General features: G+C 48.7%; 1 protein-coding gene across 2 annotated transcripts in view; it reads left to right on the top strand.

Moving 5' to 3' along the window:
* CACNA1B (calcium voltage-gated channel subunit alpha1 B) overlaps positions 1-25,983 on the top strand; it is a 295,914-nt gene that overhangs the window by 190,684 nt on the left and 79,247 nt on the right. For both annotated transcript variants that reach the window (XM_053996161.1, XM_053996160.1), the window contains exons 17-19: positions 2,239-2,356; positions 8,496-8,563; positions 14,335-14,441. In XM_053996161.1, coding sequence (XP_053852136.1) covers positions 2,239-2,356; positions 8,496-8,563; positions 14,335-14,441 — 293 coding nt within the window. The remainder of the gene's footprint in view (positions 1-2,238; positions 2,357-8,495; positions 8,564-14,334; positions 14,442-25,983) is intronic.

Below are 25,983 nucleotides of genomic sequence, written 5' to 3'. Positions count from 1 at the left end.
AGCCCAAAGCCCTGTTCCATATTCTGTGGTGCAAATCCAGAGTAGCTCCAGCAGTGTTGGGTCTGAATCCTGATTTTGGAATTATTTGAGGCTGAATTGTGCATTTGGGAGAGGAGTTGGTGTCTGCACTGGGTGTCCTTGTGTCTAGACTCGCTCTTGCCCAGTGCTGTCATCAGCACCATCCCTGCAGCCAGAAATTTCCTCTCTCTCAGCAGCTGACAGCCAGGCTGGAGTTTGCAGGCAGGAATTTGCAGACTGGAATTTGCAGACTGGAATTTTAAATAATTCCAAGCATCCTGTGTGCACATGGAATCCCATTACTACAGTACACATCAGGCTTGGGGTTTTTTATCTTCTTTTTTTTTGTTTGTTTTTGGTTTTTGATTTTTTTGGTTTTTTTTTTTTTTCACCTACTAAACCCAAAGACAACTTTCTGTTTAGGACTTGGATCTTCATATCCCAGTGTTTTCATGCACTAAAAGTGGTCATTGTTTGACTCTGCCAGGGCAGGCAGAGGATGTGCTGATGTGCCCAGAATTCCGGATTTTGGGAAGAAAGGAACGCCAGGCAATTCAAATGGGTGCAAAATGAGCATTTAGCATGGCAGGGCTTGTTGGGGTCTTGCACACTGATTAGTTTTCCTGTTATTCCTCTATTTGTTAATTAGCCCTGGGTCGATAATCAGAGGTGCAGCTCTGTGCTTGTCCCTGCCCAAGGACAAGGAGGGCCAGAGTCCCCTTCAAGCTGTCCCCTGCTCTCTCCTCGCTCGCACACAGAGGTTGTTGTTTCTGTTTGGGGATTTTTTGGGGGCTTTGTGGCCCCCTGGGTCAAACCTGGTGAAACTGAAGAGGAGCCCGTGGTGTGCAGCCCCTGCAGTGGTTGTGGTGCCCAGGAGTGATGCCCAGGCACATTCCAGCTGCAGGAAGGCTCTGCCAGCCCCGAGGGGCAGAGGAGGGGTGGCAGGAGGTGACAGAGCTCCTGGGGACAGGGAGTGAGGGCTGGGGGAGCTGAGCAAACCCAGCCCTGCCTGTAGGAAGGGCATGAGAGGGGCTGGCACTGGCAGAGCTCCCACTCAGGGCACTGCTCTGGGAGCTCAGGGCTTTCCTGGGGCTGTGGGAAGCGCCCTGCACGGGTCTGGTGAAACCTGGGACCTCTGCATGGCTTAGAAAGGGAGAGGGGGAGAAAGAAGGGTCAGAACGTGGATTTTTGTTTCCTCTGCTTGTGTGAGGGTCCCTGGTCGAGGTGGGCAGTGGGCAGGTGACCCAGAGGGGCAGGGCAGGGTCATCCAGTCCAACCCCAGCCCCACCAACCCCACCCTGGGCATCCCTGGCAGCGCTGGCCAAACGCTCCTGGAGCTCTGGCAGCCTCGGGGCCGTGCCCATTCCCTGGGGAGCCTGGGCAGTGCCAGCACCCTCTGGGGGAAGAACCTTTCCTGCTCTCCAGCCTGAGCTGCCCTGGCCCAGCCCCAGCCGTTCCCTGGCTCCTGTCCCTGTCCCAGAGCAGAGATGGGAGCTGCCCCTCGGGAGGAGCTGCAGCCCCCGGGGAGCTCTGCCCTCAGCCTGCTCCAGCTGAGCAATCCCAGTGCCCTCAGCTGCTCCTCACGGGCCCCTCCAGACCCTTCCCCATCCCCGTGCCCCTCCTTTGGACACTGTCTCACAGCTTTAGGTCTTTTTATGATATTGAGGCACCCAAAACTCCCCAGCACTGGGGGTGAGGCTGCCCCAGCCCAGAGCAGAGTGGGACAATCTCTCCCTCCCCCATCTGGTGATGCTGTGCCTGGTGTCCCCCATGTGCTCCTCATTTCCCAGGGACATTCCTTGGTAGCTTTGCTCTGCCTGGTTCCCCCAGAACTTCCTTTCACAGAATTCAGAGAATGACTGGGCTGGAAGAGACCTTCAAGACCATCGAGTCCAACCCAGCCCCAACCCCTCAGCTAAACCCTGGCACCCAGTGCCACATCCAGGCTTGTTTTAAACACACCCAGGGATGGTGACTCCACCACCTCCCCGGGCAGCCATTCCAGAACTTTATCACCCTTTCTGTGAAAAACATTTTCCTGATAGCCAACCTCTGTTTCTCTTGATGCAGCTGGAGGCTGAGTCCTCTGGTTCTGTCAGTTCCTGGAGAAAGAGCCCAGCCCCAGCTGAGCACAGGCACCTTTCAGGAGCTGTTGAGAGTGACAAGGTCACCCTCCCTTTCCTGTGAGTGACCCTCTCTGTCCCTCCCTGCTCTGTGCAGATCCTGACGGGGGAAGACTGGAACGCTGTGATGTACCACGGGATAGAGTCGCAGGGCGGCGTCCACTCGGGGATGTTCTCCTCCATCTACTTCATCGTCCTCACCCTGTTTGGTAACTGTATCCTTCCACGGGCATCCTAGGTGGCACAGTCCTTCCCATGCTGCTAGAAACCCCCAGTTTTCCCTAAATTCTCACAGCCTCATCCTTTAAAAGCCAAATTGTTGCCGTGGCTTTGCTCCTTACAGCACTTAAGGTGAGTTTTCCATTGTCCAATGAAAAATTCTTACGGCAACGTAAGAATTTTTCATTTAATTTAAAGAAATTTCATTTTAATTGTTGTGTTTTACCTTGAAAATGTTCTATTAAGGGTTAATTTAGATTGTGGGAGAAATAATTGAGGGCAGGTCAGAGCAGGACCTTGAATAGCTTCACAAACAGTTTGTTTTTAGTCAGGGGAGGATTGAGATGGGTTTGGTGGAGGTGAGTAGATGATGGTGGAGATGAGGCTCCATTCTCTTGGTGCCTTTGTCTAGGGCACCTCAACCTGCTGTGCTGTCCCAAATGCTCAGAATTTATCATCTCCACATAATGCTTAAAATTTAATTCTGGATCTTGGGTTTCAGGTTCTGGGAGCGTTCAGTGCTCCAAGCCTTGGCACATGAAGTGTGTTTTGTTCTTCTGAGAGATGGAAATCTCTCGAGGGTAACAAGAAACTTTCATCCCCGCTGTGTCCCAGGGGAAGGGGTGGTGTGTCCCAGAGGTCCAGGGAGGCAGGGACAGAGTGACACCGGCATGGGATTTGGGAAGGGAGGCTGGATTTTATATTTATACACAAACCAGCAAAGCAGCTCCCTGATGGAGCAGCTGGGTGTGAGGAGGAGAGCCAGGAGGGCCGAGGGACTGTGGTGGCCCTGTCCCTGTGACAGTGCCAGCACCAAGCAGCCACAGCATCACTGCTGTGAGCACACAGCCCTGAGCTGCACCGGGGGAGGTTTAGGCTGGACCTTAGGGAGAAATTGTTCCCAGAAGGAGCGGTTGGGCATTGGAAAGGGCTGCCCAGGGAGGTTTGGAGTCCCCATCCCTGGCGTGTTTAAGGAGAGATTGAGTGTGGCTCTGGGTGACAAGGCAGTGTCAGGTGGGCTTGATCTCAAAGGGCTTTGTAATTCCTAGCCTAGTTAATTCTGTGATTGTGTGATTGATTCTGTGATGGTGTGATTCTGTGATTGTGTGATTGATTCTGTAACCCTGTGATTCTTTGATTCTGTGACTGATTCTGTGATTCCATGACTGATTCTGTGATTGGTTCTGTGATTGATCCTGTCATCATGTGATTCTGTAACTGATTCTGTGATTGGTTCTGTGATTGATCCTGTCATCATGTGATTCTGTAACTGATTCTGTGATTGATTCTCTGAGTCTGTGATTGATCCTGTAATCATGTGATTCTGCGGCTGCCGCCACGAGCTGTGTGGAGCCAGAGGGAGCATCCCTAAAACAGGAAACCCAGGAATTGTGGTAGAGCCAAGGCAGCCCTGGCTGCTTTGTTTGTTCTGCAAAGTGGGATGGGAACTCCCCAAGGTGGGATGAGAACTCCCCAAAGTGGGATGGGAACGTCCCAAGGTGGGATGGGAATGTCCCAAGGTGGGATGAGAACTCCCAGGGCTGCTGTTCCACCCGGGAGCTCCCGCGAGGGTTTCTCGACCTTCTCACTGGTTACAGTCCCAGCATTCCCCTTTTCCTGGGGGTCTTGTTTGGGCTGGAGATGTAGGAGAAAGGGAGAGATTAACTGGGGGAAATACTGGGGCTAAAGACAGAGTTCCTGCAGGAATGGGCTGCTCCAGCTGCAGTGTTGCTGACAAAACGTGCCATCCATGACATTGGTGCCCATGGGTGGCACAGCAGTGCTCCAGCCCTTTGGCTGGGCTGGAATTCTGTCCTTCAGGATGAGGAGCAGGGACAGGGAAGAGCAGAGCAGGCAGTGGGAGCTGTGCCTGTCACACGAGTGTCCCCAGGGATTTATCCCGTTCCTGGAGCCGTGGCAGTGATGCTCAGACATCTCCTCACAGCCCCTTCCAGAAACACCAGGCTCTGCAAAACTGGGTCAGAGGAGAGCAGGGAGGGAGCGAGAGCTCTAAATCCTCCGGGCTTGGCGTTTGGAAATGAGATTAAGCTGTAATCAGGCTTGACAGCACAGCTGAGGGAGGGACTTTTCACCTCCGAGCTGCCAAGATCCAGCGTTTTTGAGGAACTTTCATTCCCTCCCTCACCTTTAATCCAGAGGGGACTTCCCCCTGCTCCTTTGGCTTTCATTGCCGGGGATGTTCAAGAGGAGGGGACCTGCTGCTCCTGCCGTGGATTTGGGATTTGGAGAGTGGAAACCTTACCCACCTTCTCCCTAAATCTCATCCTGGCAGGTGCAGCTGTCTTGTTTTCCCTTCTGCTGCTGAGGTGATCCAGGGGGTTTTTCCTGAGTTCCTCCAGACATCTCCAGTGCCTCTCCCTTGCCCTTTGCCCACAGCCCCGTGCTGGTGGCTCCTTGGCTCCCTGGGACATCACTGGGGCGTTTAGGAAGGATGGAGGATGTGCCGGGTGGGATTCTTTGAATCCTCCCTGAGTTCTGCAGGATGAGTTTGCTGCAGGTGAGGTTCTGTGAGCACAGAGAGAGGGGGAAGAATTTGCTTTTTCAGTGGATCATGGCAAGGAAAAGTTTGTTTTTCTAAGTGGGAAGTGTCTCATGTTACATTTCCATTTCCAGAGAGTCTGTGTGGAACCAGAAATGGTTTAATGAAAGTTTTATGATTAAAGCAACAACAGGATTTGGCCCATTTTCCAGGAAATCACACCATGCCTGCGTTCACATTTATCCACTTAATTGATAAATTGAGGCATCTGTTGAGACAATAGAAAAAAGAAAACAAAACAAAACAAAAAAAAACTCCAAGAAAAACTGCAGAGGAGCCTGAAAAAAAAAAGCAGGAACTGCCTGGAGGATGCTGAGGATGCTGCCCTTCCCTGGCCCTCAAGTGCCAGGCAGGAGATGATTCCAGGCTCCAGAGCCTGGAGTTTGGGAGAAATTTGGGGATCTCCCAGCCCTGCAGAGAGGACTGAGGGACCTTTTTTGGGGCAGAAACACCCAAGTGTGCCAGAATGTGTCTGCTTAGAAATGGATCAGGCCAGGCTGATCTGATAAAAAGAAATTAATTCCATTTCCAGGGGTTTCCTGTGTTACATGAGCCACTTCCAGTGGGCAGGGAGGCAGGTGTACTGCTGAGACATTTATTCCCTGATAGGAGGCTTGGAAGTGTTTCCAGCCTGTTGGAAGCACCCCAGAGGAAAAACCCCAAACACTCAGCACAGCCCAGGGGTGCCCTCAACCCCTCACCCTCAGAGAAAATGGGGGGATTAATGTCTGTGTAAAGGACAAATCTGGCTCTTTGTGGGAGGGGGGATGATTCCAGCACCACGTTTTCCTGTTCTGTATCCCCTGGCTTCACTGGGATCGAGGTGTTTTCACCCACTCCTCGCTGTCCTGATGGGATGGAGGAAGGAGCAGGTGATGGGCATCACATTCCAAGCCTCCCTCTGGCCTGAGGAATCATCTTTCAAGGGTAAAAACCAGGAAAAGTGCTGGTTCCTGGCTGGAGAAACCCCAGGGCTCTGTGTCCATGCCCTGCAGGGCTTGGCAGTCAGGGAGGGTGGAGAAACACCCAAAGGGAGGAATCCAACTCCTGCTGCAGCCAGATCTGACGGGCACCAGGCTCTGGGTGATGCCTTGAGAGGGCTGCCCTGGAGCAGAGACTGGGCAGAGCTAAAGAATAAAGCAGGGATTTATTCAAAGGCCTCCATGGATCCACCTTGGGCAGCACCAGAGCCCAGCCAGGGCTGCAGCCAAGAGGAACCAAAATGGTCCCAAAATGCACGAGCGCTCCCGGGGGCTCTCACTGGGATCAGCTCTGCTCCATTTGCACCTTGCAGTTCATTGTCCCATTCCAGCTTTAGCCCATGCACTCCCATCCTGCTTGTTTTTCTCTCTCCAGCCCACGCTGTTTGTGCTCCTGGGCCTGAGCTTTGGATCATTTGTCCTTGGTGCCCAGCTGGAGCAGGAATTGTTTTGTGTCCCTGCTTTGTGCACAGAGCTCACCATCCCCTCATGTGAAGCCCAGACCCACAGACTAAAGCAGCTCAGAATGTGAAAAATAGAAAAGCTCAAACCTGAGGCATCATTTCCCCCCTTTAGAGTCTTGACAAGGCCTTGTTGGGTCTCTATTCTAAAAAATTACTAATAATAGGTATTTAATAACAGATAAATATCTAACAATAACAACTATCAATATTAACATCTAATAACAGATAAATATATAATACTAAATAAACATCTAATACTGGATAAATATCTAATAACAGTAAATATCTAACAGTAAATGTCTGACTCTCCCTCAGTGGGAATTGGAGCTGGGAATGCCTGCTTCTGAAGTCTGGGCTGAATTGTTTGGTAAAACCCTGGAGAAGGGAAGCAGAGGGGCTTTGAGCTGCTGGTTTGGGCCAGCTTTGGTCCCTGCCTGCCTTGGGAAGTTTCCTGATGTGGGATGGGGCCCTGCAGCACCCGCAGCAGGCTGGAGCTGCAGGGACACTGGGTGGGACAGGGGGATCAGCCCTGCAGCCCTCCTGGCTCCTCTGCTGTCAGCAGCCCCCGGGTGCTGCTCCAGACAGCCCTCTGAGGGATGGAGAGCACAGGCAGGGCTCTGGGGCCACGGGTTCCCAAAATCCCCCTGCAGGCTGGCAGCACCCTCGGAGCTCACCCCTCGCCTGTCCTGCCCTCCCAGCAGGGGTTTCTGCCTTCCCCTCTCACCATCCTCACCCCAGTCCTGCCCTTGCCCTTCCACCCCACAGCTCAAGGCCAGAACATGGACCTGACAGAAAATCCCAGGATGGTTTGGGTTGGAGGGACCTCAGAGATCACCCCTGCCACGGCAGGGACACCTTCCCCTGTCCTGGGTCACTCCCAGCTCATCCAGCCTGGCCTTGGGCACTGCCAGGGATCCAGGGGCAGCCACAGCTGCTCTGGGCACCCTGTGCCAGGGCCTGCCCACCCTGCCAGGGAACAATTCCCAATTCCCAATCTCCCATCCATCCCTGCCCTCTGGCAGTGGGAGCCATTCCCTGTGTCCTGCCCCTCCATGCCTTGTCCCCAGTCCCTCTCCAGCTCTCCTGGAGCCTCCTGCAAATACCTGGATTTGTTTCCTAAACCTCCTGCAGTCCTTTCAGTGGGTTTCTGGAGCATTCCCGGGCACATTCCTATCTGGAGGAGCAAACAGAGCTCTGCAATGAGTGACTCCGCTGTCCCCAGGTGATGTGCAAGAGCCAAATGCATTTTCTCCTTGGGAGAGTGGTTTTGCTGTGGTTTTGCTCTGCTTGCCCTCCTTCCCTGTGCAGAGGTAGCTGATTTATGGCTGTTCTGGGGCTGTTTTGCGGCCACAAGGCTGGAATAGCAACAATAAACTCAGCAAAAGCTGAAATCATTGAGTGGAAAAATGAAAGTAAAATAGGAATAAATAATTCCAGGCCAGTGTTATGTCTCAGGGATGGGATGCAGAGCTCTGCTGAGAGGCCTGGGCTGCCAGGGGCACTGCCCTGGCTTAGCTGGGCTCTGGGCTGGGCTTAGGGGCTGTTTTATCAGCAGAGCTCATTAACGGGGCTGGCTGTGCTGCTCTGGGGGAGCTGAGCTCTGTGTAGGGCTCATGGGGTGGCCCCACTGTCACCCTGACTCCAGTGAGATAAGCCAGGATCCTTTCCTCCCAGCAGCAATGACCTGAGATTCATTTTGCCATGCTCTCCATGACTCTATACAGCTCTGTCTATATAGAAATGCAAATGTTGGCTTAAAATGACCCATTTCCTGCAGTTGTCCTTTTAAACAAGAGGGGAAAATGAGGCTGAAATCTGCATTTCTGGGCTGGAGTGTGGAAAAGCAGGGGCTGTGGTGCCTCTGGGAGCAGCAGGAGGTGCCACCCTGCCCCTCTGATGGGGTGACACCCCTGTGGTCCTGTCCCCTCTCTGGACAGGTGCTGGGGACACAAATGTGTGTCCAGCCCTGCTGGGCTGCAGGGCCAGCTCCGGGCAGGGTGGGAGAGCTGGGAATGGTGGCAGAGCTTCCAGGGACCAACCCATAAAGCACCGAGGGGGAAAGAGGGGCAGCAGGAAGGGAATGACTGCTGCCTGTGCTGTGTGAAGAGGTTTTCCTTAGCTGCTCCCACAGATACTCTCCTGAACGTCTTCTTGGCCATCGCTGTGGACAACCTGGCCAACGCCCAGGAGCTGACCAAGGTAGGTGGGACATTCCTGTGCCCTCCAAAGCATGGGGGACACCCTGGGGTGTCCCCTGGAGCCCTGGGGTGCCTTAAGCAGCTGGAACTGAGGCCAGAGGGAGTTAAGGGGAATAAAGAGGGGATTTATTGAAGGGCTTCAGAGGCCACACCCTGGCAGTAGCAGAGCCAGCGCGTGGCTCTGCCCCGATGGCTCCAAGATGGAAACAAAACAGGGCTTGGCACAAGATCTCACATTTTTATCAGCTCTGCTCCATTTGCACCTTGCAGTTCATTGTCCCATTCCAGCTTTAGCCCATGCAGTCCCATCCTGCTTGTTTTTCTCTCTCCAGCCCACGCTGTTTGTGCTCCTGGGCCTGAGCTTTGGATCATTTGTCCTTGGTGCCCAGCTGGAGCAGGAATTGTTTTGTCTCCCTGCTCTGTGCACAGAGCTCACCTTCCCCTCATGTGAATCCTAGACTTACACACTAAAGCAGCTCAGAATGTGAAAAATAGAAAAGCTCAAACCTGAGGTATCTCCTGCTGCCCCTCTGGTGACCAGCTTGCACTGCAGAGAGGTTTATTCCCCTGCAGGTTTCTTTATTTCAGGTTGCAGTGAATATTTTGTGCTTCGTTTGGTCTCACACTTTGTGTCCCTTACCTCGCCGAGGTTGGTGATGGATTAAAGAATTAAAATTTTCCAATCAGCTCCAGGCAAAACAATTTGCAGAGGCTGTTGTGAGCACTCAGGGGAGATGTTGGGATATTCCTGCCTCTCCCCAGGTGTAAGAGAAATCAGAGGCAGAAAGCCAGGTCCTGGCAGGGGATGGGAGTGACACTGATGTGACTTTTCTGGATGCAGAGAGCTGGACACAGATTTCTGTTGGAGAATGTTTACACTGGAGCATTCCCAGGGAGAACAGCTCAGGCCCAGGGCTGGGCAGGGAGGATTGTGGCTGTTGCCCTTGGCATTTGGGTTATTGCACAGTTTTCATTTCTTGGTGCACTCTGGTGGATTTATGAGGAGAATTAATGGGTTTTTTTGCATATTTTTAGCTTTTCTCACCCATTCCTGTGCTGCTGCCATCAGCCCCAGTCACAGTGACCTGCTGAGGGCAAAGGCAGCAGCGTCCCCCCTGGGGTGGTTGTGGTTTAGAACTTCAGTTTCTTTCCTCCTGCCAGCGGCAGAGCTCTCTGAGGCAGCAGCAGGCAAAGGTGGTTTTTCATTTCAGGGAAAGGTGCAGCAATTGATGCCCCCGGATCCCTGGCAGGGTGCAAGGCCGGGCTGGATGGAGCTGGAGCAGCCTGGGGTGCTGGGAGGTGTCCTGGATGGCTTTGAGGTCCTCCCACCCCAAAGCATCCCACGGAACTGTTCAAAAGCCACGGAGATGTGGTGCTCGGGGTTAGCGCTGAGGGCGGATCTGGCACTGCTGGACTCGATCTTTTCCAACATTTATGGATCCCCACTGCAGCTCCACACTTCAGGGACACGGAGATTTCCCCAGTTTCCCACCCTGGAGACCAAACCAGCCAGAGTTCCCAGTCAAAACCCACGTCCCTGCTGTAGCTGAGCTGCTCTTTGCCATCTCCCCTTTTCCTGCAGGACTGCTCCAGCTCCCAGCTTTTCTGGAGCTGTTTCCTAACAAACCCTCCGAACAGCCTGGTGGCTCCTAGGTCAAAAATGATTTTTTATTATTACAAATAATAATAATAATTATACATATTTTATTATTATAAATACATTTTATTAGCAATAATTCTATTATTATTCTAAATTAAATTTAATAATTTTTTATTATTTTAATTTTGTTCCAATTCTGTGTTCTGCATCCCTCCTCCCTTAAAATGCTGCTCATGGCTGTATTTAATGGTTCTCTGTTGTTTTGGAGCTTTTAATTTTTTAATTTTTTTTTTTTTAATGGGAATTTTTTCCCTTTCAGCAGCTCAGCTGTTTCTGTGCTCACAGAAATCTCCGGCCTGGAGGCAAAGATCCTCCCAGATTTATGGGCATCCCTTGCATGTGCTAAGAGGGGAGATGAGGCCCAGCACAATTCTTGGATAATGAAGCTCATCCTCCTTCTTTCTTAATCCTTTAAGTGCTTTCTTGTGAATATTTCAGCAGCTGACAGGGATGGTTAGAAACCTGACTTTGGGGATGTTTATAAAGTCTAATTAAATATTAATGGATTCAACAGCATTGCCAAATCATGAAGCTTCTCCAAAAACCCTCTTGGGGATTTTTTTAAATTTATTTTTTATTTTTTAACTTTTTAATTAAATTTTTTGGGGGATTTTAAAATTTTATTTATGATCCCCTCCCCCCCCCAAAATCACTGGAGTTTTCTAAAGAAGAGGAAAAAGCTAAAATTCAATTAGACACATACCTGGAGAATGAGGATTTCCTGCTGAGTAAATATGATCATGCAAGCCCCAAAAATGGCCCAGAGATACAAGGAAGTTACTCAGGAGTCAGTTGGTCCCAGGAGACTTTCCTGACATTTATTCTGTGGAATTAATTGAGATCAGTGCTGAATTTAATGTGGGAGAACCTGGAGCAATTGAAATTGCCTCTGTTTAGGGAAGACACAAAACTTTCCTGCCTCAGGACTGGAACATCTCAACTTTCCCCACTTCTGGGTGCTAATTTGGATTTCTTTATGTGGCATTTTGACCATTTTTGGCCTTTGTGACCCGTAAGAGAAGCTCTCTGATCCAGGACTATATTTAACTGCAGCTTGATCATCCCGTGCCTGTTACAGAACTCACCAGTGCTGAGGAATGACTCATTTTGGGGGGGAAAAAATAAAGAATCCCCACCTTTGCTTTCAATCTATAAAAAAATCTGCTCCCAGCTCCCTCTCCTGCTCGTCCTCTTCTGGCCTGACTCAAACTCTGCCAACCTAATTTTTAGTCATTCCTGAGAACTCTCCTGAATCCCTTTGGGTTCCCTCACCTTTAGGCTTTTTTTTTCAATATATCAACAGGTTTTTCTTCCTGTTCACTTAGAGAGGAATCTACAGTTGCCCCCAAAATTTGCTTTTCAAGTCTCTCTGCTGATCATCCAGAATGTCTCTGCTGACATCAAGCAGCTCCTGCTTCATCCTCATTAAACTGGAGAGTAAACCCACTACAGCTGAGGCTTTATTTTCCTAAATATCTTCAAGCAGGAAGTGTTTTCTCATCTCTGTCCACTGCCAGGGATCCCTGAAAAAGCAGGATAAAAACATGTACGAGGGATGTGGGAATTTGATATGAATTTGCATAAAATTCTTGAGGAATGCCCAGAAATTCTGGACTGAAGGGAGTGGCCAAACCAAGAGCTGAACATCCATAAATCCCCCTCCTTCTGCTCCCCTATGCAAAAGGCATTAACTGGCTGAATGGATTCAAGAAAATTCAGTGTTAATGATGCACATCGTGATGGGTAGCACCAAAAAAGGGTTTTACCCCATGAGAAATTGATTTAAATTAAGATTTAGAGCTCCAGAAAACAGAAAGGGACATAAACCAGGGATGTCCTTATGGGCAAGAGCTTTATCCCTGAAATGAAAGTGACACTTTGAGCTGTTCAGAGCTTCAGTGTGAGCTGGAATTTTAAATATCAGGTAAAAAATTAACGAATTTTTGGAGTCATCTGCAGTATCTGCATGGAAGGAGCTACAGAGATATTACAAAGCAAACATCTGCTGAGGGCTGGGCTCGTTGTGAGTGAGGAACAGCTGCGTTTGCTGCTCCTAAAGGATGTAAATCCAGCAGAATTACAGAGGCACCCGGGAGAATGGAGCAGAAGCCACAAATTCAAAAGAGGTTTTAATACCTGCACCTGGTGCTTTAGGGGCAGAGAAAGAAAAATCAGCAGCCTTTGGTTTTTAAGGGTGCTGGAGGTCCCTCAAAGGAAGAAATAATTTGATTTTACCTGGAGGATGAAAGGAAAACCTGAAAGATTTTTTTTATTGGGGTTTTTTTCCTTTTAAAACCCATGTCCTGAGGATAACATTTCTGCTGCATTGGGATGGGCACAATTAATTTTCTTCCCAGGAGCTGCTGTGGGATTTGTGTTGGAAGCACTCTGGGATGTTTTGTTCTTGCTGAGCAGTGACCCCACAGAGTCCAGGGGGCAGAGCTGGGGGGCACAGGGGCTTGGGGACTCACAGCTGGGACAGCTGAGCCCAGGGACATTCCAGACAGGGTGACAACATCTGTCTGTCCCAGTCCTGTTCCATGCAGGGAGCTCTGCTGGGCTGGGGATGGCAGAACCCAGGGTGGGAAATGTGGAATTCGTTCCTTTCTCTGCTTCTCTCCACGGCTTCTTCTTTCCCAAATCCACTGAATTGATCCCAGTCCATGGGTGGTGCTTTGCTGTTTTCCCACCCCAGCAGGGTGAAAGGACAGGCAACTGGGGCTGAGCTGGGGGCCAGGATTAAACCAAACACCCTTGATTTGCAACGAGTTCCCAAAGCTTTGATAAATCTGGAATCTGGCAGCTGAGAAATATTGACTTTGTATAATTGCTCAGCCAGTCTTTTATTTAGCCTTGGTTATAGACTTGCAAATATTTGCAAAGGAGAAAAAAGAAAAAAAAAACGAAGAAATTTATATGGTAACGATTTTTTTATATCAATTTTCCATCTTTTTTTTTTTTTCCTTCTGAAGGAGAAAAGGAAAACAGTTTCCAAATGAGTTCAGTTGAAGCAAATAGCACCAAAGGCAGAGCGAGGAGCTCTGTTTATGCAGATGGAATTCAGGGTGGATAAATCTCTATAATTTCCTATTCCAAAGCTGGAGATCTGTCTGTTCTCATTATTTTAATCATGACTCCTTCCAGCACCACCCTGGGAGGGCAGAGGCAGACCTGTGCCATTCCATAAAGCCTGACAGAAGAGCCTGTGGCTGCTCTCAGTGTGGTTTTCCCTGGATTTGTGAGATGCCCGTGTTGCTACAAGAGCTCTGTGCTTACCCTGCCATGATTTGACTTTATTTTGGTTAGAAAATTCCAGCAAAGTTGTCTTTGGTGACCACTGAAGGGTAACCACGGTGTTTCTTTGGGTTTTGCTCTCACCTCAATGTTTAAGATCCTTACCTTTTGAATTTTTGAAATTAATTTTTGTAATTTTTTTTTTAATTAGGATCCTTAATTTAGAGTTTTAGTGCTGCTTTTCATGTTGGGCAGGAAGAGAGAAATCCTGAGTACAATCTTCAGAGGTTAAAAATCCTCGTGACCCAGGGATATGCAGGAAGCAGGAGCAGAACCCTGCTTTGCTCCACAAACTACATTTAATATGGTTCTTTTTTGTTTTCTGAGTCCTCAGGGATCTGAGGTGGGTGTGAACAACTGATGGGAGCAGGACCAGTCCCAAATCCATGTTTTTTGTTATTGTTTCAGAAAAGTCCCCTTGGCAGGAGGTCAGGGAGGATTTAGGAGCCTGTCCAGGTGTTACAGCAGGACATTGGCTTTAGAGGGTTGTTACACACACAGCTCTGGGATAAATGGGGAATTCCACCTGGAATTGTCCCATTCCTGCTCCCCCAGAGTCTCCTTCCCCAGTGCTGTGTGCTGAGACGAGACCCAGCAGAATCAAGAAAGTTTCTGAGGGTAAAAAACCCTCTTGACCAAACCTTGCCATTCTCACCTCAACCTGCGCCAAACCTGGGGCTCCTTGCAAGAAAACCTGCCCGAAATGAAAATTCCTGTGTCCTTGCAGCCCACCAGTGGCAGCCACCACGCCCCAGGGGAGCTCTGCTTGCTGTTATCCCATGATTTATTCCCTGATTTCTCCTGCTTTTGTGCCCCAGGACGAGGAGGAGATGGAGGAAGCCACCAACCAGAAGCTGGCCCTGCAGAAGGCCAAGGAGGTGGCCGAAGTGAGCCCCATGTCGGCGGCCAACATCTCCATAGCAGCGTAAGCACCCTGGGTTCCTTGGGAGAGCGTCCCCCCTTTGCAGTGTCTGTCTGTCTGTCCAGCTGGAGCATCCCGTGGTGCCGTCTGGGAGCCCTCCTGCTCCATCTCTGGCCAAATGCTTCAGTGCTGAGCACTTAATTAGGAGTTTAATGAAGGATTTCTTTCCGTTTGGTGCTCTTTGTAAGGCCTCATCTTTGAATAATTGTGTTTTAGGAGGATTTTTTTTTTTTAAGCTGTCCGTGGATAGATTTCACCAGGTGAAGTGTTAATGTCCCACTTTGGATTTTTAATGAGGAGATGAGTTTAATGATTTTTAATGAGTTATTTCTGTGTGTGCACAGAAAGAACTGTTTTTTAATAATCTTGAGAATTCAAGTGCAAAGGCATCCTTTTAAATAGATGAAAAATGTGCTTGAATTCCCTTTCCTTGCTTTATGAAAGAGCTGGGTGGAATAAAATGATCTGGTTTGGAGGAAGGAACATCCATTTGGGATTCTGGGATGCCTGGATGAGGACAAGCACAGGCTCTGTGATACCAAAACCCTTGGAAAGCTTTGCCTTGGGCCCAACTTTTCCTGGATCCTAGAGGTGCAAAAATGAGGTGTAGATGGAAATATTTGTCCAAATTCCTGTGTTTGAGACATCCCTGGAAATATCCAAGTGTTGTATGGAGTTGGAGCAACCTGGGATGGTGGAAGGTGTCCCTGCAGAGGTTGGAATGGGATTTAAGGTCCTTCCAACCCAAACCATTCCATGATTCTGTTCTGGGATTCCTCGCAAGGATTTGCTGAAAAGGTTCCTTGAACTCTTCTGGAATTTCGGCATCAACACCAAAAAGTTTGGTTCTGCATTTTACTGGGAGCTGCTGATGTTTTCCAGACCCCTTTTACAGGGGAGACCTCCAAGGGCTGGAGAAGCTCGAGCACAACAAAAAAGAAATTTCCTGCTCAATTTATTGGAAAAAACTGAACTGCAGCCGGATTCCTTCAGTGGAAATCTCTTTTTACTGGGAGTTTAATCCACTTTAGTAAAGACAAAAGGCCAAGTGGAGCCCGTTTGTTATATGTGAAGGAAAAGAATATTATTAATTTGCCCATTTTATTCTTCTTACCATTTTATTTTGTCATTACTGCTGTAATCAGTTCCTATTTATGCTCTGGCTGTTTGATAGTTTTAAATACCATTTTTTCCTTACAATTATTTTCTGGCCAGCCTTGAAAAGAAGTCAAATGAGGATAATTGCTCCTGCTCTTTGATGAATTTCTTGGTTCTGGTATTTAAAAATGCAAGATGATGATGGTGCTTATTTGCTTCTGTTTGAATCAAAGCATTTTGCATGGGAAGATTTCTTAGAAATCAGTAGAAAAGAAACAACTCACTTCCATGGGCCTAAGGTTGAAATTGCTTAAAATCACCTTTTCCCACCATTTTTCACCAGGTTTTCAAAAGCACAAGGACACTTTTGTGACAACAATTCAAAGTGAGGACAAATTTGTGTATTTTTGCCAATTTTGCCTCAAATTGAGTCTGCCCTGCCCCAACAGCGTGAAAATTCACATGAGCAGAGTGGAAAGGGTGGTTTCACATCTCCTGACCTGTGACACCCTGTGACATGTCCTTGGCCCTGCTGCAGGGCCACGCTGAGCCTCCCACAGCCACTCACAAAGCTTTGCTTTGGGGGAAAAAAGCAGCATTTAGGTCCTGAGGTTGATGCCCAAAGGGATGAGGCCCTGGAGGAACAGACAAGGGAGGAGTCAGATTTTGGGAGATGGGAAGAGGGGCTGGATGGATTGGTGGCTCGTGACCTGTGAAGTTTAATGAAGCCATCTCAAAGCAATTTATTTTATACATAAATCCTGGAATACTCTGAGCTGGGAGAGACCCACAAGGATCAAATCCAGCTCTCAAGTGAAGAACCCATACAGGGATGGAATGTCCATCCTCAGGCAGCTCCAGAGGGGCTTGGCAGCCCCTAAATCTTGGACAGGGGGTGGTTTGCAGCCACCAACCCTTGGATACCCCTCTCCAGTACAGTAGGGCTGATCTGGGGACCTTTTGGCACCCAAATCTGTCACCAGATGACACAAGGAAAAACGACGCATCACAGCTTTGGTCACGATGAAGAGACTAATTTATTTTCTCTGACTCTAATCTCTTATAGTTGCCAAAAGGTGCCAGTGGATTGGAGGGTGAACGTGCCACCTCTCCAACGACACTGGACAAACAACCAGTACATCAAATTTCTCTGCCTCTATGAAAGAATACAAAACAATAGGTTGTTTACAGAAAGTTGTGTGGGAAAGTTCTCTACAAGAATGTAAACTCAGAAGGCTTTAGAAAACTCTTGATAATCAGGGCGACACAAATCCACTCCAACACTTCCTTTCTCCTGCTCTTACTCCCCACAGTGCTCTGAGGGTGGAGCAGATGTCATGACCATGGCAAGTCCTGGCAGATCAGATCCAGAGCTGGACATGCCGAAAGTGCTGGGTATTCTTAAAAATGGGATTTCTGGTAAATGGAAATATCACCAGAACCCAAAACTGGGGTACAAAGAACTGAGAATCCAATCCCTGTAGGATTCAGTGGGCAAGGCCTGGGAAAACTGGGATTGAGCTCCTGCAAAGGTGGCTCTACCCAATCAATTTCTATTTGTACTTTCTCCTAAGGAATATTTTTTTTTTTTTTTAGTTTTATAGTTTAATATAATTTTCCCAACATGTGAAAATGGATTTCTAGAACAGCAGGCATCGATGGCATGGATGGATGTTCTGAAAACATTGATATTTTCCCTGCCTGCATCAGTCCAAACAGGTGGTGGCAGAGAACACCGTGACTTGGATTTTCTTGATCAAGATGTTCATGTTCCCAGTGTTCCCACAGAGGTGACAAAGCTGTCCCTGGGCTGAGCCTGGTGAAAATTCACGTTGGTTGTGCTGTCCCAGGGCTGAGGTGCTGTTTTCTTCCCTGCCCTTGCCAGTCCTGCTCCAGGCACTGACTGCAGCTCCCCCTAAAGCTCCTTCCAGCCCTTCCCATGGTGTTGGATTCTCCACCTCTGGCATTTTTCCCGTGCCAATACAGGGTGGGCTGTGCCTGAAGAGGAATTTTTTGCACTCTGTGACTTACGAGGTTTGGGTTTTTTAATTCCATGAGGTAATGGATTACAGTTGCAGCCAGATCCAAGGGAATCTTTTAATCTGCCCCAACTTCCCCTCCTAACCAAGCTTCATCAAATTTGCACATCCAGGGCCTTGGAATTGTCCCCTTGTCCCCCTCTCGGGGTTTCAATGCTGGGCTGACCCTGAGAGTGTAAAAGTCCTCGTTTCCCAGCCCGTGCAGCCAAAGAAGGAGTCTGAATGTGTTGGATCAGCTTCTCAAGGTTGTTTATTTTTCCTTATCTAGAACATTCTTTCTCTGACCTGCTGAGGTCTGTCTAGCAAGTCAGCCATGGCATTCTATCTGCCCTCAGGGTGGTGTTCACCTTTTATACCAAAAACTACCTGTGCTGTGTTTACAATAACGTGCCAATATCTGTCATTGATGTTGGACAGTGTGTCTGTGCCTTAAACCAATAGAAAAGTGTCACCAGCAAGCACAGCAAGACATGGAGGGCAAGAAGAAGAAGAAGGCCAGAACACGCCCAAGTCCCTCCATTTTGTACCTCTGAACCCCATTCTAAAAACCCCAAAATTCTACTTTTCCACCCTGTGTTAATTCAACTACCACACTACTCAAACCCTTGTGGCTTGTAATTCCTCACACAAAGTTGGCAGCTTTTTCCATGGGCTAAAATTGAAGCCACAGGTGTTTTTGACTTCGTGCCAAGGTCTCCAAACCCCCTGCCAGGGTCTTGAGACAGCCAGGGCAGCCAGAGGGATGTCCTGGATTCCAACATCCCCCCTCCTCAGCTCTGAGCTCCATTTATTGTGCTGGTTACTGAACATCATTCCCTAAGCATGAGGAACTGGTTGTTATCCAGTGTTATCCAGGCTCTGAAGAGGCACCTTCACCTCCCCACCTGGAACTGGATGCTGTGGGAGCTGGGAATTGGTTTGTGATTGATGGGGATCTCCTTTAATAACAGGCTCATCATTGTAGTGCTGGGAGGGATCGTTCATCATCGGCCTCACGACATCCTGCACTGCTTTGGAGCTCCCAGAAATTTCCTCCCTCACCAAAGGCGTTCACCTGAACATATTTGTCTGACCACAGTTGGTTTTTCCACCTGCTGAGCTCTGTCCTGCAGGATTTATTTTGTGGATTTTCATTTCTCTGGATGAAAAGTGAGCCTGGTTTGCAGCTCCTGCTTCATCCAGCCCCCAGCATTTCTCTGCTCCACCAAAGGGACCTGAGCAGATTTGTCTGACCACAGTTCCTTTTTCACCTGGTGAACTCTAGCCTGAAGGATTTATTTAGGATGAAAAGCGAGGGTGGTGCATAGGTTCTGTCACTGTTTGCAATGTTTGGCTGAAAACAGGAGATGTGTTTGATTCGAGCCCATTGTTCCACTCTTATTTTTTTGTGATTTTTTTTTTGTTTTTGTTTGTTTTCCGTTTAGCATATTCCTTGCTTTGTTGTTTCTGGAGGTGAGTTCTGGGTTTGTTCAGCCCCTCTGTGTCGTTTGCCCTGCTCAGCCTCTGCACCTGAGGGACTTCACAGAGCCAGGGGTCTTTAGGGCAAACCATTGGTGCAGCTTCCTTGGCAGCCAGACCGGAGGAAGGGGGACAAGGGGACAATTCCAAGGCACTGGATGTCCAAAGCACTTTTTGGTGCCACTGTCAGTAGAAGGAAGAGCCCTCAGGCTCATCCCTGTGGGTCACACAAAGACCCCAAAGCAAACTTGGGTTTTTTTCCTGGTTTTGCCTGGCCTGATGCCAGAATTCCCCATTGCCCTCCCCATCCCAGCCAGAGCTGCACCAATGGCCCGTACAAAAGGGGCTGCCACGAGCACACCCTGCCCCAGGCAGGGCATGACCTGGGGCTCACCTGGCACCCACAGCATTCCCCAGTGCCCTCTCCTCACCTTTTCTTGGGGAAAGCCTTGAAATAGCAATTTTTTGGCACCCCTAAATTTGTAGGATCCTGCCAGGTAGTCAGTCACACTTGGAGGAACTTTTTGCACTCTGTGATTTACGAGGTTTTGGGGTTTTATTAATTCCATGAGGTAATGGATTAGAGTTGTAGCCAGATTCAAGGGAATCATTTAATCACAGGTGTGAGGTGTGAGTTTTGGGTGGGAGGAGAACTTGGGTGGTGGATGAAACATGGGGGGCAGTGGCAGAGACAGCTCCTGGACGTGGGCACCAGACCTAAGCACAGTTTGTCACATTGCCCACTGCTGTTCCAGAGTTATCTGTGCTTCCCAGGACAACTTTCCAGCCTCCAAGGACCTCCCTCTGTCTCCAGGACTGGTTTCTGGTGGTCCCACTGGGGTTGTTCACAGAATTGGTGCTGTAATTGCAGTCCCACAGGGGACAGTGCCTGTCAGTGTGAGCAAGGCAGAAAAGCCACCAGAGGTGGCACCTCAGTCACTTCACCCTGACCCCTCTGGCCCTTTTGTACAGGTCTGGGGGTGCAGGGAGGGGGGAACTGCTCTGTTTCTCCAGGTTTTCCATCTCAGAGGTTCCATGTTTTCCTTCTGTCTTGGGAGTACCGTGGCTGATTTCCACGTCTCTGTTGGGCTGTGGGGACACAACAGGACCCAGCAAGAAGCTGCCTGAACACCCAGCCCGTGCCCTGTGCTGTGCTGGGGGTGTAGATTAGAAGAGGTGTTCTTTTTCTCTTGCTGGTTGTGATTTCTTCCCTCTCCTCCTCCCCTGGAGTGTGTCAGTGTGTGAGGTTCTGATTCCTCCCGTGGGTTTTCCTCTCTGTCCTCTCCGTTGGTGTCACCCAAAGCCACTCTCTGGGCTCTGTCCCTCCTTCCTGGTAAGTAGCATCTGGTGAAAATCAACTCCTGCTGTCGTTTTGCCCTGGAAAAGGAGGCTGGGCTGGCCCTGTGGTTCCACACACGGCGGTTCCAGGCAAATTTATGATTTCAAAAAGGCAGATCCAGCCACAGGAGCAGAGCAGTGAGCCTGGAGCGCTGCAGGACTTGTGTCACATTCCCTGCACAGGTGACACGGACAGAGCATGGCTTTCACCCTGCCCAGCACCAAACGAGGCAGGGAGACACACAGAGGTTCATCCCAGCCTCCCACTGAGGGATGTTCATCTGCTTTCAACAATTTTCAACAATTAAACCCAAAATCTCCACACGTATTGTACGGTGCTGACTCCCAGGTGAATCAGAGCAGCCCCGTGCATTCTCCTCCATCCCAAGTTTTCCCAAAGGAATTTCTTGGTCATGCCCTGCAGTCAGGGGCTTGTTCTCTGCAGGATTTTGTTGCCAAAGAGTAAAAAAGTCCCCAGCTTGACCAACCTGGAAATAATCATTTCCTTGGCCAGCACGCAGGACATGCCACCCCCACTCTGCCTCTGCTCCTGTTTCATTTGGCACCAGACAAACACAGAAATCCTGGGGTTTAGCTTAAAATACTTCACCTGGCTGCTCAGCAGATTATTTGCTTCAAGCACAACTTTTATGATGCCTTCCATAATTTTTCTTATATTCACTCCAGGTTTCTGAACCTCTGGATTTTGTGTTATATGCAGTAGCTGAGCCAACATTTCTGTTTAGAACAATCCATTAATTTTAATCAATGTATATTTAAAACTCTACTTCTATGATACCCAAAGAACATTAGATTTTAACTGGGCCTTCTGGTTGGCTAGAATTGATTGTTAACAGATTTAAACACTCATGAAAGGAGGAGGAAAAATGCTGCAACTGAAAAGGCAAATCAGAGGTGAAGGGATATTATTTTCAGTCTTGGGGAGGGTTTTTGGAACACTGTAGATTAATAAAAATGATCATTTAGAGCTAGGAAAAATTTAATGCCCCAAGCCAGGATCAATCAGGATATTTAGAATGCTGGTTTTCTGTGGATTCCCTGCCTTTTCTATGTGATTCAGTGATTTCCGTATTTAGAACCCCCCACATAAATGGTGTGGAGGAGATGGAGGAGAATCTACAAAATTCCTTGAGCTGCAGGAAGCTCCTTTCAGCCCTGGGCCCTGCTCCACTGAAGCTGCAGCAGAGCTGAGGTTTTTAGGCCCAGTGACCCAGTTTTGGGCAGTCTGAGTCATTCCCATCCCAAGGAGAGAGGTAGGTGCCTCCAAAGAGCCAGTCTGAGGCAGGGGCTGAGGAGAAGTTGCCTGGCACCAGTTGCTGGAGCTCAGGTGGATTTTGGAGCCCGAGGTCCTCTCTCCAGCCCTTGCTCCGTGCTAAAGCTTCCTCCTGGTGCCAAGAGCAGGAATTAGCATCCTGCTCCACCTGGAAAGGAGGATTTGCAGCACAATCCCCCCGTGGCTGCAGCCAGACCTCCCCAGGTCGCAGAGGCGGCTCCTGCAGGACTTTGGCGGTGTGAGTACCAGGGAGCCGCGGAGCCCCGCGGTCATCGTGTGCCTCTTGGTCACCTTTTCCTTTTGGCTCCCTTTTGGTTCCGTTTTGGACTCTTTGGTTGTGTCCCTGCTCTCCAGAGGGTGGTGTGTCCGTGGCTTCTGCAATCCTGGAGCTTGCCCGGTCTCCTCCCCGTCTGCATCTGACAGGACACGGCCTGTACGAGTCTCCTCCCGATGTCTTTTATAGTTTCTGTGCTCCTTTGGTTTGGTTTGATTTTTTTTTTTTGGTTTGGTTTTGGTTTTGTTTAGTTGTTTTGGCTTTTTCTTTTCTCACTTTTTGTTTTCTTTGTTTGTTTTGTTTTTTTGCATGTGCAGTTTTGTAAAGCAAACTCGAGGTACTGTATCTCGCAGCTCGTCAGTCTCCAGCGTAAATTCACCGTGAGTTGCTCTCTGTTACGATATTCACTAAGTGGATTTCTCATTTAGAGCTCTATCAACCTTCCCCTTCTCCTGGTGCCTTCACTCACCCTGTGTTCTTTTTCCCCAAAAAACCATTCCCATCATTGTGGAAAGCCTCCAGACCAACATCCAGGGAAAGGACTGGAAGGTGTCATTGTCATTTGATGCTTGTGATTTGTGAGCAACTCTTGTGTTCCATACATTGACTGTGACTTTTCCCCCTCTTCCTTCCTCCATTTTTCTCCCGTAATTCCATTCCATCATTTCTCCTGAACTCTTCTCCTCTCTTCTCCTGTCTCCCCTCATTTGATGGTTTGTCTTGTTCTCACTTGTATTTCTTTCTGTTCTCTGTGTTTATTCTGTGCTGGGCTGTTGGCTTTGATGTTCCACCAGTGTTTGCACTCTGGGTTCCGTGGGAGAACCAGGAGAGCTCTCTTGGAGGGAAAACTGGAGGAGGACTTCAAAAGAATTCTGGAAACAGGGTCCAAGTGAGACTAAATTGGAAAACTCTTGAAAAGCTGGTTATGTCTTTGCTCTCTGACCTTCTCGAGCTGGAGCTTAAAGCAACAGATTTTGTCCTAATGAGGCTCTTGGCCACTCCTGGAGCTGGAGTTGGGCAAACACAGTGGAAAACTCACTCATGTGCTTCCTCCCAATCCAATCCTGCTGGCTGTGCTGTGGGTCAGGGTGTGCTTTGACACCAACAGGTTGGTAAAAACATCATTACTGCTGCTGACTAACCCCAAAAACTCCTCATCAGCTCCTGTCCCACCCCTACAAGTGTCCTTTGGGTTGTCCTTTAACTGTGTGACCTTGTCTTTCTTCTTTAAATGCTTTTGGAGACTCAAGTAAGTGCAATTCCAGCCTGGGGGTTTGTCCTGGCCTCACAGCAGGCACCAAGGTACTGTGAAGCCAAGCAGGTTTTCCAGCAGCTTTTCCAGCAGCTTTTCCTCCCTGATATTTCCCTGGCTGTCTGGGGGCTCCTTGTGCACTGGTGGATCTTGGACAAGTTGGATTTAAAATATGTTGATGCTTTATGTGAGTTTAACTTCTGTGATCAAGACTGAGCTGTTGTGACTGCCCAAAGTAGGTGTGACCTGTCTGTGCCCAGGTCTGATGGCTCACGGGGAAAATTAGGGGAATAAATTAGATTTAGTCATCTTTTGGATCATTTCTTCCAGTGTATTTCCTGGCTGCTGGGAGTTTTGACAGGCAGGAAGGTGCAGAGAGGGCTCAGCTGCACTTTGGGTGCCTCCCACCCTGACAGAAGGGCCAGGATGGAGAAAGGGAGGTGCTGGGAACTGCCTTCAACACAAAATTCCATTTCCCCCAGCAGAAGTTACCCCAAACTGCTCCCAATCAATGTTTTCCCAACTAGCCTTTAAAAAAAAAATACAGATTTTGTCCCCTTTTCCAAATTTCCAGAGGCAGAGTTGCCTTTTATAAAAGGATGAAATCAAAGTGCAGGTACCAAAATCCTTTTAGAAGGAGGATTTGGCCACATTTTGTGGCATTTTTCATCGGGGTTTGTTGTTAACTCCCCACCAGAATAGAGACTCTGGAATTTAACTGTTGTGACCAAGGTTGAGCTTCTGTGACTGCCCAAAGTAGGTGTGACCTGTCTGTGCCCAGGTCTGGTGGCTCACGGGGTTGGGACAGTGAAAATTAGGGGAATAAATTAGATTTAGTCTTCTTTTGGATCATTTCTTCCAATGTGTTTCCTGGCTGCTGGGAGTTTTGACGGGCAGAAAGGTGCAGAGATGGATGAGCTGAATGTGCTTTTTTTTCTCAGTGAGTGTTAAGGAGCATTTCCCCAAAAACCTCCAGAGAGATAAAACATTGGGCTTTGTGCACACCAACCCCAAAGTGAAATATCCCATCGTGTTTTCCAAGTGGAACATGGAAATGTGGAGTTTATGAACCCTGCGTTCAAGTTCATGAACAGAAAATAGGATTTGAGTAGAAAGGTTTTGTTGTATTTTAACAACAAATTCCCTTTTATCTGAAACACAGAATTTCACTGCCAGCGTGTAATGTGTGGTTATTTTTAACACTGAATTATCATCTTTCCATGGGCTGCTTTCATTCATTACTTACTGCAGCAAAATTTTAAGGATTTCCATGAAGTGCAGCAGTGATTTCAAAGGTTATGGGAACAAAATCTTGAATCATTAAGGAGCAACCTAAGATTAGAATCTGACTAAAAATACACTTCCCTTTCTTGAACAAACCACACAGTGCTTGCAGATTTTATTTATACCAATATCAGCCATCGATTCATTAATATGAATTTTATTTGATTCTCCAGGAATTGAGGGTTTTTTTCCAGCCACAGGCAGGAGTTGTTTGATGGTGTCTTAACCCAAGGAAAACCAGTGGAGCTGGTACCAGCAGTGGTATCTACAACATTTCCAGCCTGGAGGATCTGGGATGGAGCAGAGCCTTCAAAGAGTTCCAAATATTCCTGAAAATAGGGATGGGGAGTAAAGCAATGAATTACCAGCAGTGTTTGTAGGATGTTGGCAAGTCAGGAGTGATTTACAGGGCAATTTCCTTAATGGCTTCAGGATGGTTTTAAGCAGCCAGCAATGAGCAGGGTTCAGATAAGCAGTTGGCTTTATGGTTTTTTGTGGCATTTTATGTTTTTTTGTGGATTTTTTTTTTTTTGTGAAGTAAATATTTTTTCTCACAAATTCTCTTTTGATCAGTTTAGACAAGCCCTGCCCTGCTCGTGCTGTAGCTGGGCTGTGCCTGCCCCGATTTGAGCAGAATTCACTGCCCCAAACGAGAGGGGAAGCAGAGGAATTAATTTTTTCCCTGTTGATGTTTTTCCATCTCCTCTAAACCGCTCCTGTTGCTGCATCTCCTCCCGGGCAGGCAGCTGGGCTGAAGCCCTGCTTTGTTTTAAGTGATGCCATAAATCAGCTCCCAGGCTGTCCCCGTGCCCAGGGAGCACCAGGAGAGGAGGAGCTGCCACAGATCCCGAGCTCGGTGGCTGTGGGGACTCAGAGGGAGCCAGGGCTGGATAAATCCAGCTGGACAAGCAGCTGCCACTTCCTGCTGCTGCTCTGGCTCTGGAATTGCCAGAGCTGTTCCCACAGGGCCCATGTGCTCAGGTGCTTTGCCCCCAGTCCCACAGCAGCCCCTCTGCCCTGGCTCTGGCTCCTGAGTGGTGTTTTTGGGATGACAGGATTTGGGATGACAGGATTTGGGATGACAGGATTTGGGATGACAGGATTTGGGATGATGGGATTTGGGATGATGGGATTTGGGATGCTCCTCACTGCTCTGGAGATGGAATTGAGCTCACAGCCACTGTGTTTTCCTGATTGGGTTTTTACTGCACTTTGTAAATATCCCAATTTGCCATTTTAAACATTTTTTGGGAGTGTTTTCCCTGTGGAAAGGGGAATGGCTGTGCAGGCATTGCCTCTGCAGTTCCTGCTCTGGAGTTGTTGGTGCCCAGAGCCAGCGGGTGGCTTTGTGCTGGAGTTTTTGGCACTCGCCTCCGTGACTTGTGTCAGCATTAAGGATGCAGCTCATTTCCAGGTGCTGGGAAACTCCAGCTCGGAATGTCAGTGCCTGTTTTACCCAGGGATCTGAGCTGCGTTGATGTGTGCACTGCCTGGCTCCTGCAGGTTCT

Source organism: Vidua macroura, chromosome 21 (assembly GCF_024509145.1).
Source record: "Vidua macroura isolate BioBank_ID:100142 chromosome 21, ASM2450914v1, whole genome shotgun sequence".
Lineage (NCBI taxonomy): Eukaryota > Metazoa > Chordata > Aves > Passeriformes > Viduidae > Vidua > Vidua macroura.
This window is presented reverse-complemented; position numbering and strand designations above follow the sequence as displayed.